The following is a 20,243-nucleotide window of genomic DNA, read 5'->3' on the forward strand; positions in this document are numbered from 1 at the left end:
AGCCTGGTGTAGAACACAAGCAGAACCCAGAAATCAAGTTAGAAATTCTTTTGGAAGTTTGCAGATGATCTGATTGTTATACAGAGAATTCAATGTTTTTGCAACTGCGTTACAATATATGGGGTGTCCTACAAATTTGTTTATTTTGTATGATAAGGAGTTTATAATTTGATCTTTGTGGAGTATAATTTAAGAGAATTGTACTAACAGCTGGGAAAAGATGGATTCTTTTTTTTTTTATGCTGGTGAGGTAGTTTTAACCAATTTAATTATTTTAATGCAGTGAAGTACATGGGTGACTTTTACTGAGTTTGTTTGTAGAAAAGCATTTAATCTTGTTATAACATTTCTCAAGTTTAATTTTTTGAAAACGTTTGAAGATTTGTAAGGATAGGTGCTCCTGTATAGAAGTGATGGTAATAGAAAATTGTTAGCTTGGGTTACTTTAGCATTATTTGTGCAGAAGCTTTTTTGCTCTGTGGATTATTAACTTTTTTGGTGTGTTTTTGAAATTGCATTTAGAATATGTAGACAGTGTTTAGGCTGTGCATTTTAGTGAGCTAGTACAATGTCGGTCCTTAGGGAGGTGATTTTAAAGATGTTCTTCATCTCACATTGCTGCAGTCCTTACACTTGGGGTAGTCCGCTGTCTTCGGTCGGCCCGAATATCAAAGTATAAGGCTGACGTCGGTCAAGGCGCATTTGACTGACATCAGAACGTCAGGGTACAAATGCGCATGACCGACGTCATATCCCCAGTCTTTTTTGCCGCATGGTCGATGCAGAAGCAGCATTACAAGTGCGGTTGGCGTTCTGAGATTTTCGATTTGAGTTTCAGACCGAGTTCAAAGTTGGCTAAGTACCCGTTAGGGAATATTTTAGTTTTTCTTGCCTCAGTGATTTACCGGATGTCAGAAAAAGTCAATAATTGCATTTCTTGTGGGAAACAGATACCGCATAGAGATTATCATACTTTGTGTATTCCTTGCTTAGGGCCTGAGCACGACGTTGTTGGCTGTCGCTCTTGTGCTAGATTTAATAAACGCACTATAAAGAGGAGATTGGATTGTGCAAGGTTAGTCTTTGGGAAGCGGTGCAATTATAACATGCCGTCGGATGCTTCGACGCCCGCTTCTACAAGGAAGCGCAAGGACAAAGCAGTTAAGCCTAGACTGGAAGAACCGTCTGTACCGGACGCCGGTTCTTTAGAGGTGTCGGTGGAGCCGGTGGCTCCACCGGAGGTTTCTTTGTGTTCCCAGGGTGAGACTTTAGTACTGCAAGATGTGGCCTCTCAGGAGGCAAGTCAAGCTGAGGGGGCTTCTCAGGTTACTATACTCCCCTCCCTTCCAAGGGTGGCTAGGCCCTCTCCTTCTGTTTCTAAGGCTTCTCCCAGGGGCAGGCCAGGTTTAGCTTCAGTTGGTGTTACCCCTAGCTCTTCAGGTACTGTGCCCAAGAAGCATATGCTTAAAATGGCAGAAGATTTAATTACTTTGATTAGGGTTCTATGCACCCTCCTGATAAGAGGCCTAGGGTGGAGCCTGAGCTGGGGGTTTTGAGCAGGCTTCAGATGTGTCAGAGTCTTCGGCTGAAGACTTGCAGGAGTACTCTCCTTATTCTGATTCTGATGTGGATGATTCTACTCCTTCTGCTTCTCCTCCTGAGGATTTTTCTTTTTCAGAAACTCTTCATTCCATGAGGGAGCATTTTAAGTGGGAAGGTCAGGACTTCTCTGATTCCAGGAAAAGGCTTAGGGAATTTTTGTTTTTACCCCAGCATAGGCCTTTGGCTATACCTCCTGTTTTGGATGTAGTGGAAGATGTTTTTACAGAGGCTTCCCTTAATCCTGATTCTTTGCCTCCTGCTCCTGTTAAGCCGGATAGGTATTACAGGGTGCCTGAAGCTCATAAGTATCCTTTTAAGAGTCCTAGGGCAGACCCAGAAGCTGTTAGCCAGGGGCCTAAAGGTGTTAAGGCTTCTGTTGTTAAGAATCCGGTTCCTGCAGACAAAGAGGCTAGGGCCTTGGATAGATGGGGAAAGAAAGTTTATACTTCTTCCACTCTTGCTATGAGGGCTTTGAATTGCCAGTTTCACATGTTGAAATACCAAAACTATCTCCTTTCACAATTAAAGTCTAAGGTTGATGCTTTGGCAGTAGGTATTGATTGTAAAGAGTTGCAAGATTTAGTGCATGTTTCTGAACAGGTGGGTAAGCATTCTTTGCAATGTGGTTTTGATGCTGTACAGGCCTCGTCTAGGGTGGCTGCCACTGGGTCAGTTCTTCGCAGGCACGCTTGGCTAAGGGATCAAAATTTGTCTGAACATGTTAAAGCAAGGATTTTAGATGCTCCTTTACAATCTGACGTGTTGTTTGGTCCTCCTGTTGAGGCAGTTTTAAAGAAAATGGAAGACAAAGCAAAGTCTATGCAGACTGTTAAAGATTTTTTGCAGGTTCAGCCTCCAAAGTTTAGCAGAAATTGGCCTGCTAAAGGGTGGACGTATCCTTCTTATGACCAGTCTAGGGGTAGATCTAGACGTGGTAGGGGCAGAGCTCAGGGCTCTTTCAGGCCTAGAACAGGGAGTTCTCCTGCACAGTCTTCAGGTGAGGGCAGGGGTCAGTCCTTTCGTAAACAGACCCAATGACCTACCTTTTCAGCTGCCAGAGCCTTCTCGTCTGGCAGCACCTTTGGGAGGAAGGTTGGCACTTTTCAAAGAAAATTGGAGTTTAATTACCCAAGACAAATGGGTATTGGATATCATACACCAAGGTTACAGGTTTTATTTCCATACCTTGCCTCCGTTCAGGGGCATGCCAGACGTTCCTCCTCAACAAAGAATAGAGGCTCACAAGCAAATTTCTCTGTTACTTCAACTAGGGGCCATACAGCCGGTTCCTATGCCAGAAGTGGGCCTAGGATTTTATTCTCGCCTGTTCCTAGTACCAAAGAAGGGGAACACGTGGAGACCAATTTTGGATCTATCTATCCTCAACACTTATCTGGACATTCCCAAGTTCAAAATGTTGACTTTACAACAGCTTTTGCCTCTGCTGGGCAAAGATCATTGGATGGTAACTTTGGATCTCAAGGAGGCTTACCTTCATGTTCCTATCAGACTAAGTTGCAGGAAGTATCTGCGTTTTCGAGCTGGGACTTTTCACTATCAGTTCTCTGCATTGCCCTTTGGCTTATCTACTGCCTCCATAGTGTTCACAAAAGTTCTGGCTCCAGTGATAGCTTTCTTCAGGCTGAAAGGAATACAGATCTATCCTTATTTGGACGACTGCCTGATACTTGCTCAAGGAAGGGAAGAGCTTCTTCGTCATTTGGAATATGTGATAGCAGTGCTAAGATGCCTAGGGTATTCTGTGAACGAAATAAAGTCCAGTCTAGTACCCTCTCAAGACATGTGCTTTCTGGGTGTGAGACTGAATACAGCATCCCAGATGGCCTTTTTAACCCCGGACAAACAAAAGTCTATCCCTTTACTTCCATCAGCTATCTCATCAGTCCGGGCTGACTGCAAGGACAGTCCTTCAAGCCTTAGGGTTCATGGCATCTTGTATTCTGGTGCTTCCCAATGCCAAACTGCATATGAGGAAGCTACAATGGTATCTCAAAAATGTATGGACACAGCACTGCCAGGATCTAGACACTGTCATTCAAATAATACCTTGCATTCAAAAGGAATTTTTGTGGTGGGCTCAGGAATGTCACCTAAACAAGGGACTCTCTGTGACCCGGCCAGAGGCGAGTCAGATTTTAACGACAGATGCCTCAGACAAAGCTTGGGGAGCTCATCTAAATGGAAAGTGGATACAAGACAAGTGGCCTGCCAGACTACAGCATCTACATATCAATCTAAAGGAGATGTTAGCAGTCCAGTTTGCATTAATAGCTTTCAAGGATTTACTTCTTCCAGGGCAGGTGTTGATTCTAACAGACAACACAACTGTCATGTGGTACATCAACAAGCAAGTGGGAACGCATTCTTATCCTCTATGCAGGTAAGCAATGATTTTGTGGGAGACTGCTCTCAAGTTACAACTCAATCTTCAGGCAAGGTTTCTGCCAGGAGCACAGAACTCCTTAGCAGATGTGTTGAGCAGACGAATTATGGATCCCCACGAGTGGAAATTGGATCCTCATGTGTTTCAGAAATTGACAGTGTCATGGAGAACTCCAGACATAGATCTGTTCGCTTCTCCACTAAACCATCAGCTGCCAAAGTTTTGCACAAAAAGGTTTCATCCCACAGCTTGGAAAGTGGATGCTCTTTCTTTCAATTGGAGCAATCTTCATGTGTATGCCTTTCCACCTCTGCCTCTCCTCCCAAAGGTACTTCTAAAGGTCAGACAGGACAAGCCAAGGATGATTTTAATAGCTCCAGATTGGCCTCGACAGCACTGGTACCCATTACTGAGAAGTCTGGTGCGGAAGCCTCCATGGCCTTTGCCTTCGATTCCACACCTGTTGTCACAGGAGGACAGCCATTTGCTCAATGTCAAACTTCACTCTCTTCACCTAACAGCCTGGCATATTCTGTTTTGAACCATAAAGGGTCTCAACTTCCACAACAAGTTTTGAATGTGATTTTGGAAGCTAGAAGGCCTAGTACAAGGAAAGTGTATGCAGATAAATGGAAGAGATTTTTATTTTGGAGTGCAGCAAAAGATTTTGATGTTTCTGAGCCTAATTTGAGTGTGGCTCTTCAATATCTTACTGAGTTACTGGACAAAGGTTTGTCTTTCTCTTCTATTAAGGTTCATGCTGCAGCAATTTCGGCTCACTATGATTGTGACCCACCATTGTTTTCTCATCCTTTGTTCAAGCAATTTCTTAGAGGGGCAAAGTATATAAGACCCCCACGAAGAGCTCCTACTCCTGCTTGGGATCTCAATTTTGTGTTGGAGAAACTCACTCTACAACCTTTTGAGCCTGCAGCTACTTCTGAGTTGAAATATTTGTCGTGGAAGACTGCTTTTTTGTTGGCAATTACTTCTGCAAGAAGGGTTTCTGAATTGCAGGCCCTTATGGCGGTTGAGCCTTTCTTGATTTTCCATAAGGATAGGGTATCATTACGTACTAATCCTTCCTTTATGCCTAAGGTGGTTTCTAGTGTGGCTTTAAACCAAACTATTCATTTGCCTACTTTTTATGCAAATCCTCAAAATAAAGGGGAAAAGATTTTGCACACTTTAGATGTACACAGGCAGTTGCGATATTATTTGGACAGAACTAAAGGGTTCAGGCAGTCTCAGCAGTTGTTTGTTTCTTTTGCTTTGAGTTCTCAGGGCAAGCCTGTGTCAAAACAAACTATTTCTAAGTGGATTGGGTTTTGCATTGCTTTCTGTTATTCCCATCATGGCAAGGAGATTCCAGCTGGGATTAGGCCTCATTCCACTAGGGCTACTGCCACTTCAACAGCTTTTTTAAGGGGAGTGGCAACCAAGGATATTTTGGAGGCAGCTACTTGGAGTTCAGTGCATACTTTCTCTAGGCATTATCACCTGCCACTTTACTCTAAATCCAGGGCTGGTTTTGCCACTGCTGTTTTGCAGGGCATCTTGGCAGCTCCTGCTTCCTTGTAGTTAGCCATCCTCCTTACCTCTGCTTTGGGATTCTACCCAAGTGTAAGGACTGCAGCAATGTGAGATGAAGAACATAGTACAGTTTTGTACCTACCATAAATGTAGATGTTCTAAGATCCACATTGCTCCAGTCCAATTTACCCTCCCTCCTTCCCCTCTGTAGTTAGAGGTGGTTGTGTGGGTTGGGTTGTACATATTGTGTATTTTGTATATATTGTACATATAGTTAGTGCAAGGGTGGTGGGTTGGTTGTTTGCTGTCTTTTGGTTTTGACCTTTATTTTTAGGGTCTTCTGACATCTGGGGCAAGAAAAGACTTGAGGATATGACGTCGGTCATGCGCATTTGTACCCTGACGTTCTGATGTCAGTCAAATGCGCCTTGACCGACGTCAGCCTTATACTTTGATATTCGGGCCGACCGAGGACAGCGGACTACCCCAAGTGTAAGGACTGCAGCAATGTGGATCTTCGAACATCTACATTTATGGTAGGTACAAAACTGTACTTTTTTTTTTAAGGCAGTGTAAGTTGGGAAAAAGCGGAATAGTTTTTTTTTTTTGTTTAGGGTTGAGCATTAATTGAGCATGCTGGGGCCAGCTTTCAGTTGAGTTAAAGGCTTCCAGTGTTTGTTGAAAATAGGTTGGGCTATTGGAGGCACACATGAGAGTAGTGGCATCTGTGTATTGTGGGAGAGAGGCTTGTTGGGAAGAAGAGATTGCTGTTGGATATATTAAATAGCAGGGACTGAGAATAGACCTTTGGGGCACACCTGTGGTTAACTGGTATGAAAGGAGATGGGTTGTTGAGCAATTTAATAGATTGTCTGTCAGGCAAGTAGCTTCTGAACCAACAGAAGTAGAATGTGAGAAGCCAAAGAAAGACATTCTGTGTAGGAGTTTTACTATGTGAAACCATGCCAAAGGTCTTGGGTCTAGATATAGGTTTACAGTTTTCTGTAACTTTCTAAAACTTCACTCTGCTACTAACCTGTCTAAACTTCTACAATATGTTGATGACTCCACCCTTATCACCTCTGCCCGCAACATCCCTGAACTCCTAGCTCTCACTCAACAAACCTTCACCTCTGTTGAAACACGGCTCTCTGATAACCAATTAATACTAAATCCAAAAAACTAAACTCTTCTTCCCTAAAATACTCACCCAGCATACCTCTCAACTGTACAGATTTTTGCAGAATGACCAGATTTTTTGCCTCATATTTGTTTCTTTTTCTCATGAAATTGTGGTTTTCTGGCAAATCATTGAGTTGAAGTCAGAAAATGACATACATTTGAGTTTCAGACTTCATACCATGCAGAAAATCCATGCTAATGCAAAACGTGTTCTGTCAACTTTCTAAGTTTGTAAGAACAATATTTAAAAAGTGTCCCTATTTTTTTGGCCTTTGTCCCCCCATTTTTCATGTCCTTGGCCAGATTTCTTGCTCTGAGAGGTATGTCGCCCAGCACAAACCCTCTTTCTCTATCACCTCTCTTAGTAACACCATCATCAAACCCGAACCCTATACCAAACTTCTTAGAGTAATTAACTAAAATTTGATACTCGTATCCAACAATATATAAAAAGGACCCACCAGAAACTTGGACTTCTCTATCGCAACCAGAAACTTTTGTCACCTTCTTCCAATCCTTCCCTCGCTCAGTCCCTTCTTCTACCCCATCTTGTGTGTACTGCCCTGTCCTTACTAATGTTCGAACTTCACGTATCACTAAACTAGAGCAAACTTGTCACAAAATAGCCAGGTTTGCCTCTAATCTCCCCTATAAATCCCACCACTGTCTCGCCTTTAAATCACTCTAATGGCCTGAATTCTCTGAACTACTTCTACCCCAACTTCACATTACACACACTATCCTGAATGACCTCTCTTCCTGTCCTTCCATCTCCAACCTAGTTTCCTACTGCAGCCCCCATTGTCACCTTCATACTTCCAGCAAACACCTCCTTGACATACATAAACCCAATAAAAATATAAGAAAGTCCCTCTACAAATACTGTGTTGAATGGAACTCACTCCCTCAAAACAAAAGAAGCATTCATCAAAAGCACCTGTTCAAAAAAGAACTTAAAATTTTTCTTTAGAGTACATGGTAATGTCCTTGTCTAACCTCCACTTGATCTAGCCTCTTCTCAACTTTAACTCCTTTTCCCTGTTTTACTCTCTACTCCCTTTCACTTGCCTCGTATACCTTTATACCTCCCTCACCCCCCACTTCCATAGCATATGTATATATATATATATATATATATATATATATATATCTTTAAAAGAAAAAAATGTTTTGAGTGGTTTATCTCTGTGTGTATGTACTTCGTGTGATATTCTCTAGACCTGTCAATTGTTATTAAACCTACTCTAATGTACAGATATTGTCTAACTTGATTTTCTTATTATGTTTCATGGTGGTTTTAATTTTGTACTCTTATTTTTGATTTGATTTTTATTGTAAAAATATTTAATACTTCTGGAGCTTTTCTCCTTGGGTCTTCACTGAAAATGGGCCCCTGACTCAGTTGGACTAACCCAGTTAAATGTGAGTAAGTAAATTTTTTGATGGTGTTTAGGAGGGATATGAAGACAGTGGTGGTAGTATGATCTGGGCGGAAGCCATGTTGTGTACCTGTCAAGAGTTGTTGAAGGTATTGAAGTTGTTTGTGGATAATTTTTTCCCCATTGTTTTTGATGGGAGATTGGATGGCGATAGGTCTAAAGTTGGATATTTCTCTCTTGAGGTGCTCTTACGTGGGCCTCTTTCCAGGGGAAGGGGATACAGGATTTTTGTAGTGGCCTAAATAGGGACAGTTTATAAGCTGTAGAAATGCTTTAGCCCAGAGCACTGGCAGAGCAACAACCTGGAGTACTTAAACACACTATGTTTCAAACATAGATGAAGAGCAAGAGCAGGTCAGGTTTTGCCACTGCAGTCTTGCTAAACGTATTGTAACCACTCCACTGAGATAGTGAGCTGCCATGGGTATGTTGGACATAGTGTGTTCTTGTGAGCACAGCCAGTGTAACAGTAGATATCTACATAGGATTATTGCCACAGTATAAACTACCCCTTCCCCTGCCATGACCATACATCCACAACCCTCTGTATCTTGGCGGTGAAAAGGGACAAGAACCAGAAACTTTTGTTTAAAAGGAGCCCTACAGACATACCTGTCCCTACCCTTTTTCTCTTTTGCTGCAATTAGAAGTGATCATTACTTGGCATTAGAACTGCAGTAAGTCAGTAGGCATATTCAGGTGCCTGTGATTTTTTCCCTGCATTAGCTGAATGAATAGGTTGAGCATTTCAAGTCATGCAGAACTTTTCTGAGGGAAGATCCACTGACGTTACTTGCCCCTGATCTTGGAGCTTGTTAGTTGCATTCAGACAAAAAATATAATGAAAATGGTAATAGGTGATTCCCCATTTAGTGGTGTGTTTAACCAGCTGTGGAGGTTAAGCGGGAAGGGGAGACATCTGCCAAATGTTAATTGCCATGACAGAAGAATCAGTGTGTTGTCCGATCTAGCCTTCATTCTTACCAGGATGGGTTCAGATCGATCCTCAGATTCAACTCGACCTTATGCACAAGCTTGAGCTCTTCCACTAGCTCATGGCTAAAACCTATCCCAGCATGTCCCAGGAACGCCCCTCAGATCTCGTTTGCTACTGAACAAGATTGGGTGTTCGCTCTGCTAGCTTTGCCTAAGTATAAGCGTTATTTTACTTTCACTGTAAAAAAAAATTGCTATTTAATGCTATTCTAGTTTAAATAGTTGGTTTGTTGTGCTAATTTTTATATCCTCTCCTCTGTGTTTTTTTTCTGCTGATTTGGCCATCTCTTGTTTGGCCTTCTCTCCCTTTCCCAGCATTCCTTAATTTTTTTATACCCCGTTTAGATTAGAAGGTTAGAGGGCTCCTTTTTTCTTGTATTTTGTTACTTAAATTCTGTTATTTCTGCTAGACAGTTTGTTTAAATTAGAGAACTGTCTTCCCCCACTTACCCTGTTTCATTTAGAGAGCTTTCCCCCTTCCCTGAAATTATTGTAAAAAAAAAAAAAAAAAAAATTTATACACACACATATATATATATATATATATATATATATATATATATATATATATATATATATACATACATACACACACACACACACACACACATTGTTCTCTTTTTCCTGCATAATGTCTTCTAAAGATTCTAAACTGTTATGGTTTAAGAAATGTGAAGATTGTGGTCAAAAAAATGCGATAACGGACAGGCACACGCAGTCTGTGTTTACTGTTTGGGAGCTGTCCATCTCCAGGAGACTTGCTCTGTCATTTTTTTTTAACCATAGAGCTCTCCTGGAGAAGAAAAACACACTTATTCTCAGAGGACTGTTGAAGACCCCCTTCTCAGAGGCTATTCAAGAAGGTTCGGGTTCTTCTGAGTCTCAAAAATCCCCTTCCGCAAAGTCTGACAAGGGGACAGAAAAAATCAAGTGCTCCATCGGAGCCATCTAAAAAATTGGCAAAAATTTCATCACCTGATCCGAAGCATACCGGATCTGAAAAATCATCAGCATGGACAGCATGGATTTTGGCACCAAAGGAAGTTGTATGTTGGAGCCGGTCCCCAGTTTTGGAGCCGTTCTCTCTGACCCTCAGGTCTCCTATCCTGCCGCCTTCAAAATTTCCAGACCCCACTACTTGGTCTTCCATGAACCTGTCTGACAATGATGTGGATAGAGTGGTACAAATGCTATTAAGGACCCCAGTGCTGTCCAAATTATTGAATCCAATCCTGAGGGATTTGGATCAGACTATATCCTCCCCTTCTGCTCCTATTCCTCCTCCGATCCGATCTCAGAGTCAGAATGTCCAGAGCTGTTACTGGTGGAAACTTAAGAGCCAAGACTTATTTTGGCATCTTCGGCCCGAACATTTCTCTGATGTCCTCGGCTCCATCGGAGCTCAAGGAGTCTAGGTGCCGACGCTCTCAAGTCGGGTCCAGGGAGGCGAGTCAGATCGGATAGTTGTCTGATCCAATCTTGCCTCTTGGGGCATCGGCTCAGGTGAGCTTGCCTCGTACCTTAGCCACTGAGCCATTGTCCTTCGTTCCGGGGGCTCCCTAAGCTTCTTCAGATCCAAGGATCTCCTCGGATCAGGGACAGGGGGCTTTCGAGGTGATGAGGAGAGTGCTGTCTCTACCGGCAGTTACACGGTCTTCTCCGGACGTTCTTCCCCCAAAGGCACCGGTGTCTGCCTCTATACCCTTGCATTCACAGGGATGCAGAGATCCTAGGCCTCAGGATGCCCCCCACTTTTCTGAAACTTCTCCAGAGTACCCCTCAGAAGTGGTTATGTAAGAAGCATTTAGACTCCTCGGAGGAGTCTGTCACGTCCGATATGGACCTCAATGAGTCTGAAGGGGTCCCCATGGGTCGCCTTCCGAGGATATCTCCTTCGCAGACCTCTTAGAAATTCTGAAACAGAGGCGGGTGGAAGTCCATCAGCCCTTCAGAGGAGGAGTCTGTATACCTGAAAGTCTTTGGATCTCGCTCTTCCTCCAGTTGGGTATATCCACCTTTCAACGAGCTTATGGATCTAGTCTTTCAAAAGGTGTGGGAGTCTCCAGATTCAGTGGAACCTGTTCTTAGGAGGCCAAAGTACATCCCCAGCTGACAAAACTTCCTCGACTAAGGGAGTCCCAGTAGATGCTATGGTGGTGGTGGCAGCCCCAAGAAGGAACTCTGAGACATCTTTGTCTGTCCATCCACCGACAAAAGATTTTCGCATGGTAGACAGATATGGAAAGCGCGTTTTTTTTCTTCAGTGACTTTTGCCCTCAGATCGTTGAATCATCTTACTCATTTTACAAGATTACAGAGCGACCTCCAGAAAGAGCTAGGAGACGCTCTCCAAGGTTCAGTGGCTGAAGGGGTTTCAGATGAAGTTTCCTCTCAGCTCTCTACCTTTAAATTCAGTAATCAACTCCTCCATAAGACTGATTGCGTATGCAGCAGACGGAGCTTATAGAGCAGCAGGTTCGGGAATTTCCTTAAGGAGACATTCCTGGATGCACTTGTGTGACTTTGTGGCACTTTTTAAATCTTCCTTTGTAAATGCCCCATTCTATGCCTAGTCTGTCTTTGGGCCCAAAGTCAAGGACACACTAACCAGGTGTGAACAGGAAGGAAAGATTCTGTCTGCCGTAGGAGTCTGCAAAAAAATAACACAAGACCAATGGGTACAAGGCATCATGTCCAGCGGTTACTTCATTCCCTTTTCCCTCCTCATCCCAAACATGAAAAAAATCCATGATGTTCCACCCAGTCAGAGGGAACAAGCAACATTAGAAATTCAAAAGTTGCTAGTCAAAAGAGTCATCCAAACTGTCCCCATAGACTAAATAGGATCCAGGATTTACTCAAGGTTTTTTTTAGTTCCAAAGAAAACGGGACTGGAGACCAATCCTGGATCTCAGCAATCTAAACAGATAAGTAAAAAAAAAGTCCAAGTTCCAGATGGTAATACTGCAGTTGATGCTCCCTTTTCTGGGACAAGACAATTGGGCGTGCTTGATAGATCTCCGGGGTGTGTACTACCACATAAAAATAGACAGGCAATCCAGGAGACCACCTACACTTTCATCTGGGAGCCAGTCATTACCAGTTTCGAGCTCCATCCTTTTGCCTACCTACAGCCCCCATAGAGTTCACCAAATGTATGACAGTAGTCGCGGCTCACTTGAGATGCCTAGGATTCCTAGTGTTTCCACACTTAGACGATTGGCTCCTAACTGCCACCACCAAGCATAGACTAATAAAAGCAAGAGACACCGCCTTGCAGCTGTGCCCTCACCTAGGAATTACAATAAACTTTGAGAAATCTGCTTTGCTGCCTTCTCAGTAAGTAGTGTTTATAGGAGCAGATTTGGATTTAACCAATGTGATAGCCAAACTCTCTCCAGAAAGAGTTCAAGTTCTATGAAGACGGATCTTAAGTCTTCTCACAAAGAAAAAGGTTCAAGCAAGGATAGTTCTGAAAGTCTTGGGACCATGGCAGCAGCAATAACTCTGGTCCATGCTAACACAACTACACATGAGAATTCTTCAGTCGCTACTGTCCTCCCAGTGGTCGATGCAGGAATTAGTGATGTCCCACAAGATAACTTGCTGGAAGGACCTTCGTTGATGGCTTAACTCCACTCAGGTGATGCTAGGGCGACCCTTTGTACTTCCCCACCCATCAGCCACGGTGACCACGGACCCTTCTCAGAATGGGGAGGGGGACATTATCTGGGAACGACTTTCCAAGGCACCTGGCAGGCTCATGAGGCTCATTTGCATATCTGTGTCCAAGAGGTGAGAGCAGTGCTTCTAGCATTGCAAGCATTCCAGGACTCTCTTCCGCTGGGAACTATTGCAATACAGGCAGACATGTCAGTTGTATGGTACATAAACTAGGAGGAACCAGATATTACCCCTTTTGTCGAGAACCCCTGAGAGTATGGCAGTGGGTGACCTCCTCCCAACATTTTCTAATAGCAACACACATTCTGGGGAAATCCAACGTGATGATAGACAGACTCAGCAGAGCAATTCTGATGCCTCATAAGTGGTTCCTAAAATGGGAAGTAGCAGAAATGATTTTCCGCAAATGGGGCCAGCCTTGCTGTGACCTTTTTGCGACATCCATGAATGCCAAATGCAGCAGCTACTTTGCCCTTATCCCCCCCTCTGGGGAAGTCACCAAGGGATGCACTTGTCCACGATTGGCCCTGTGGTCTCCTCTGCGCTTTTCCTCCCTTTCCGTTTTGCAGACAGGCAATTCCTTGGGAAAGTACTTGATACTCTTCTCCCCAGATTGGCCTCGTCAAATTAGGTTCTCCTTCCTGTGGCCTCATCTTCGGGAGGAGCCTTGGATTCTGGACCCAGTTCCAGACCTTCTGACTTGTGCATCGGGAACGTTTCATCCTTCTCTTCAGACCCTCAAATTGACAGCTTGGCTGCTCCAATTCCAACAAAAACTAGGTTTCCTAATCTTTCATCATCATTTAAACATGTACCTGATATCTTCTCATAAAGCGTCAACAAGAAAGATATATAGAAGCAAATGGAAAAGATTCTCTTTATAGGCTTCTCAGAACCATATTGATCCATTTACTGCGCCAGTCACTTCCATTCTAGAGTTTCTAACAAAGTTATTTGAAGAGGGTGCAGCTGCCGTTACCACAAGAGTTCAACTAGCAGCTGTTTCTAGTTTCCATATCGCTGACTCCGGACCCAACGTAATGTCTCTTAGACTGTGTAAAGTGTTTCTAAAAGGTACTGTATTACTTTGACCTCGTCAGAGACCCCCCCTGCACCATGGGACTTAAATTTTGTGTTATCCTGTTTAATTTGTCCGCCTTTTGAGCCATCATCATCTTGCGAACTCTAGTATTTGACATGGAAAACTATTCTATTGATAGCTATAACCTCTGCCAGAAGGGTCTCAGAGCTGCAAGCCTGATCAATAAACCCCATACTTGATTTTCCAAAAGGATAGGATATCTTTAAGAACAAACCCTTCTTTTTTTTTGCCAAAAGTTTGTTCCGAATCTAATTTGAACCAATCTATAGAGATAGCAGTATTCTGTCCAAATTACGAGAATAAGGCAGAAAAAATGTTGCATCAGCTAGATGTGCATAGGCAGTTATGCTTCTGTTTACACAGGACTAAGAACTTCAGAAAATATGACCAGCTTTTTGTATCTTTCTCAGACTCTTAAGAAAGGTACCCCAGTTTCTAAAGTGACACTATCAAAATGGCTTTCACATTGCATAACCTACATCTATAAATCTCAGAACAGAGATCTTTCCCAGAAGGTTAAAGCCCCCTCTGCAAGAGCCATTGCAACTTCCTCCTCCGGCTTTCTAGCTAGATTACCAATTGATACTATTTGTGCTGCAGCAACATGGGAAAACTGCATACCTTTATCACTCATTACAAAGTTGATGTGACCCTCCAGGAACAGGGCCACTTTTGAGTCCACGATTCTGAAGAATATTCTCCCTTGAGCCACCCAAGAAAGATGGTGCTAGGGATGCTGTCCCATCCTGGTAAGAATGAAGGCGAGATCGGACAACAACACAAAGAAGTTATCTACTCACCATAATGTTCCATGTGCCTTGTCCATCTTCACCTTCATTCTTACATTCCACCCTTCTTTCCCCCTGCCAGTTTTTACTCCTGGAAGACCGAGTTGCTACAATGGGACATCATTGTTCTCTGACCTTCTCGACTGTTCTCAGAGTTATTATAATGTAATTTTTTCTTATTACTATAACTGCAAACAAGATCTGAGGGACATTTCTAGGGCATGGTGGGATAGGTTTTAGCCATGAGCTAGTGGAAGACCTTGAGCTTGTGTATAAGCCCGGGTCAGATCTGAGGATCAGATCCGAACCCATCCTGGTAAGAATGAAGGCAAAGATGGACAACATACACGTTATAGTGAGTACATAACTTCTTTTTTGCTGCAGTGATCCTTCTATCACACAGTTACTACATTCATTTGCATATCGTTCACAGTTGTGCTTTCTTTCATTTGAGAGTTTATTTTCATTTAAGCTTGTTATGAATTTTAGTTAAGATTGTTAGTGATACATGAGAAGCCATATGACGCTTTGCAGGCTTTACAAATGATTGTGTTTTAATACTTAACACTAGTTTCTAGAATGTTTTATGCAATCATGTAGCATAAACGAATTATGGTGAGTGACTTCATGTCTCCTAGTTTCCATCTGTTAAAAAGTAGCAGTAGTTACTCTCTGACTAGCTTCTAGTATTTTGTTATGACAGCATGTAGAGTAGTCAGAATTGTGGTGGCTTGGAAAGGATGAAAAAATGGGTAGAAATGTGATATTTGAGGTTTAGTACAAATACAAAGTGGAACACTTGGAGCACAGCGAACTTGGTGTGAAGTGTTGGGGCGAGTGGTAGTGATGTCAGCCGAGCTAGAATAGAGATCTAAGGATGCTTGATTACACCAGATTTAGAACACCAGGGACAGAGTGAGTGGGCAGTGGCAGTAGCATACAGAGTGCCCAGGTGTATCCTCAAAGTAATTCCAGAAACAGAGGTAATGCTTCCGCTCTGCGAGACCTTGGTTATATGCAATTCTGGAGACCATGTTAAGTAAAGAATATCAGGCTGCTGGAAGGAATTCTGAGGAAAGCTACTGTGCTGTGGTGGAGAAGGAGCATGACTAGAGGTTAGATGAGCTAGAATTCTGATCACTTAATACCAAAAGAGACAAGGGGACATATTAGTACACAGAATCATATCAGGCAGCTGTGAAAGATCATCCTGACAAGAGTGACAAAAGGGAAGAAAGAAGTAGGCAAAGGCAGCGTCTTGTAGGGACTTTAATTGTTCCCCTCGTATCACTGAAAGAACTTTCTCCCCCAGACAGGGCTATGAATCCAGGGAATGGACTACCAGAATGAGTGGAGGAAAGGCAATCAACAGATGCATTTAGAAGTGTGAGGGGATACGTGTAAAATGATTAAGGGTCGGGATGGAGAGGGGATATAGTATGTCAAAGCATTGCAGATGGTAGAATAGGACCATAAGGTATTTAAAAGGGCATGCTGGATAGGCTGCTCTTTTCCTGCTATCATAGGTTGGTACTAGGCTATCAGCCCTAGGGCCTATACAAGCCTAGGCATAACAATTCCCTGGCTATTTCTTCCCACATTATTTACTTTCCTGGACCCCTGTCTAGCAGGGCGACTGACGTGATCCCTGGGGTGAATTTCCCTTCTTCCATCCAATCGTTAAGGTTCCTCTTGAAGAGGTCCAAAGAGGCACTCTGCTTGACATGTATGGGCAATCTATTCCAGAGTCTGGGGAGTCTCTGGATCAGGAACCTATCCCTCCAGCATGTTTTGTTTATTGTGATGACAAGGTTTAGATCCCTGGAGCGTGTAGCTCTGAGAGATTGGGATTTCTTTAAGTGTAGCATGTCCAACAGCTCTGGGTTTGACATGGCCTTGTATGTTAAGCAGAGATCGCCTCTGAGCAGAGGATAGGCGAAAGAGAACAGCTGGAGTTTTTTAAGGCGGTCAGCGTAGGGCATCTGCTTTAGGCCTGTGATTCTTTTAGTGAGGTATTTCTGAGGCCTTTCCAGTTGTTGCAGATGACATTTATCAAACTAAATGTCAGAGTTTCTACCTGTTACAGATGAGTAAGGCAAGCTGCAAATATAAAACTTGTACAGCAGTTGAATATTATTTGCATTTTCCATAAAGTTCAGTATACTTATTGATTTTTTTCTCTTTCTCCTAGAATGCTTGGTTTAGAAAATCTCGATTTAAGGCCGGCAAAGGAAAGAGGCTGAATATTGGAGGTGGTGGACTAGGATATAGAGAAAGACCTGGACTCGGCTCAGAGAGTACAGTATGTATACAGCCCAAGATTTCAACATATTGAATTTTTCCCAGTCTCAACTTTCATGTGTTTTTATTTGTGGTAAATTGACCTTTTGAGATTTTCACTTTTAAGGTAGATTACTAGTGTTGATCATAGAGGAAGTCTGACAGCTCTGTGTTTTTCTTTAAAAAAAAAAATAGGTATCAAAAATGGTTAAGGATGTCATACTTGGATAACGTGAGTTGCAGAGCTTTTTATCCTTCATTGTGCATATTCTGTGCACTTATCAGCACTTTATGTACCATGCAGCCTTATTCCCTTTCCCCAAAGCCAACATTTCTAGGTATTGCTGCCTTCTAAAGTATTTTTAGAAATTTTAATTTATGAATTCTCTTTATGAAAACCTGTAATTTAGGTATAGAGTTCCCTTTGTGAGGGGCACCATTTTATTGTTAGTTTATTTTGTTAGTATCAGGGGACAGCAGGTAGTACACTTGCCTTTGATGCTGGAAAATCAGACCTCTGTTGGTCCTCTTCCACCCCAGGTGCATAGATAAATTTCCAGTACTGACACTGCAGTGCAGCATGAGATGGGGTTTCTGCACTCCTGAGTTTGCCTTCCTTCAGTTAAGACATTAAACCAAAGCCCCATCTGCTTCAGTTGGTGGGTAGCCCAGGGTAGATCTAAAAAGTCCAATGAAGTGTTCATTTAGTCAATGCTGCAGTAGCCTTAGCCAAATGGGTTAGGTCCTGCCAAGGAACTAACAGCCAACCCATGGCCTTGGGACACTCCCTCCCAAGGCATGCTCCCAGGCAGTTGGTGACTGGAGCTCCTGAGTGACAAAAGCTTTAGTACTTTCTTGCTTGCCCCTACAGAATGCTTCTTTTATGGGATTCAGAGAATCAGCTAGCAGTCTTCCATTGCTGGCCAAATGATTTCCCTTTGTGGAAAACCTTCCTCGACATTTGTTTCTTGTGAAAACTGTTACTGTTTTTGTGTCGGTGTAAGTTTTATTTTGGGGACCATCTTCAGTTGGGTTGGTCTGACACAGTTTACCTTCTATTTTTAACTTTTACTGTGTGTGTTTAATTGAGGAATTTTTTGTGAAAAAAATATGCTTAAATGATTTCTTATTTTTAAAGGGGGCTAGTGCATTTGAGGGGAGTTGGTATGTATTTTGCTTATACTTCTTCTGACAACTTGCCTATTACTGACTGGCTGTAGCTTCATTTACTGAGTATCAGGATTTTTTTGGCATAAACATGGAGTAGCATACCAATTCCACACTTCTACCTTCCCCCAGATCTAAAAGCAAAAATGTCTTGCCAAGCTGTAAATGACTGGTTAAAGTGCCAGCTTGCCACCTGAAAGCTTGTGGTGACTAAAAACAAACCCAAAAAATCCTGCCCATGGATATGTTTTGTGTGTAGGAAGCACTTCTTTGATTCACGAGTCCTTCTCTACCACCGGTCAGTTTTTTCTTTTACTTTCATGGTGGAGAAGGTCACAGTCCATGTAGTAGCAACTGTAAAGTGAAAAAATTGTGAAAGCCAGTTGAGAAAAGTAAACACAGAAACCGTCGTCTTCCTCAGTTAAATCTTTATGGGAGGCAGATGAGCACTGTGTGATGAATCATGTGAATCAAGGTGCGCAGTGTCTCCTATGCCCTCAAACATATCGATGGACTTTCCTCAGAATTCTCCCAGGATTATTTTTGGTTTGTTCCTCCAGATCCAAAGAAAGGAAAATTGCAAAAGATTGCCAACACAGATTTTGCCTCAGCCACTGGTAGGTGACTATACAGTGACCATTACTATTACTTTAGACCATTCACTTTTGTTCTCTGGATTCTTCTGGTGTTGCCCTTTCAGTTACTACAGATCAGCAGGTTGGCCACATCCTCTGCAGTTGTTCAGGAGCTCTTGGTGGGCATCAGTGAGAGACTTTTATCTGTGTCGTAGGAGGAAGCAAGGAATGCATCCCTGCATGGCTGGGCAAAGAGAACTGTTCCATGGGGTGAAGCTGCAGCCAAGGGTTGATCTTCTAATGATATCCCCAGGAAAAAGAGAGACAAAATTATACATTCATCTTTCTCAGATTATTTTTTGTGGATAAGGAAGAGTTTATTGGTTTGGCTCATGACTTATTATAGGCATTAAAGTGTTTTCAGTCTGATTGAAATTTTTGTGGAAAAAATTGTTTCCTGTGTTTGATTATTTCCCATCTGGTGATCAGGAAAGGGACTATGAAAGGTCATCTCCTGGTGTTCCTTCTGAAGTGCCTGATTCTGATGAGGGTCTTTCCTTAGTCTCCTATAGAGGAGTTTTCCTTTTCTGCAACTATTTCTAGAATGAGCAAGATGTTTTAGTGGGGACAGGCAGGTATTTCAACTTCTTTAAAGAAATATTGTGATTTATTAAAGCTGAATTTCCTTGGCTAGCTGTTATTCGTCCTCTTTTGTCAGCTTTGGAGGATGTTTTTGATACTGTGTGCAGTATGCCCAGCATTCAACATGCAGCCCCTAAAAAGGCAAACTGACTGTAAAGTTCCTCAGTCCTACAAATTGTTGTCTTCTTATCCTGTGTCTGATCATGCAACTGTTTGTATATAAAATCCTTGTGCATCAAAATATTTAATGCTGTCCTACCCACTCTGACGAGGATAGGAAAGCATTTGATAGATTTGGGAAAACTGTTTTCCTGCCACCTTAGCAGTAAGAATTCTTATTTGTAACGCTCAAATGTTGTATTTGTTGGCTTCTTTTAAGAGTATAAAGAACATTTCTTCCAGCTTTCTGTCTTCAGAAAGTAAGTCCTCTTTGACTTTGCTTACCTGTGAAACAGAAGTAAACACTTTTTAAAGCATTCTTATGACTGTACTGACTGTCTTTAGGTGACCATCTGCTTCTACGTCTGTTTTGAGTTGGTTTGCATGGGTAGATGCACAGAAGTTTTCTAGGCATGCAAATTTGAAATATTAATTGCTCCTTTGGATAAGGAGATTTTGTTTGTTCTGCTACTCGGGTGCTCAAATAATTTGAAATAGCAAAATTGATTCAGTGAGTTACTCAGATTTTCCAACCCTCTTTTACCAAGTTTAAAAAAAAAAGCGGCAGGGTCAACAGGCTTTTTAATAGAGTTACAAGAAATAGTGGCAGGAAGGTTCAAAAAAGGAAGGGAACCTTTCAGAAAAAAGGACATTCCGGTAATACCAAATGACTGTTGCAGCATTCTTTCT

At 42.5% G+C, this 20,243-nt stretch overlaps 1 protein-coding gene across 1 annotated transcript in view; it reads left to right on the forward strand.

Annotated features, from left to right (window-relative positions):
* The window catches only part of DDX42 (DEAD-box helicase 42), a 991,771-nt gene that overhangs the window by 833,691 nt on the left and 137,837 nt on the right, over positions 1–20,243 (forward strand). The window contains exon 13 of the mRNA XM_044054957.1: positions 16,922–17,032. Within this exon, the coding sequence (XP_043910892.1) occupies positions 16,922–17,032 (111 nt within the window). The remainder of the gene's footprint in view (positions 1–16,921; positions 17,033–20,243) is intronic.

Source organism: Protopterus annectens, chromosome 13.part0, assembly GCF_019279795.1.
Source record: "Protopterus annectens isolate FY-2018-M chromosome 13.part0, PAN1.0, whole genome shotgun sequence".
Taxonomy (NCBI): domain Eukaryota; kingdom Metazoa; phylum Chordata; order Ceratodontiformes; family Protopteridae; genus Protopterus; species Protopterus annectens.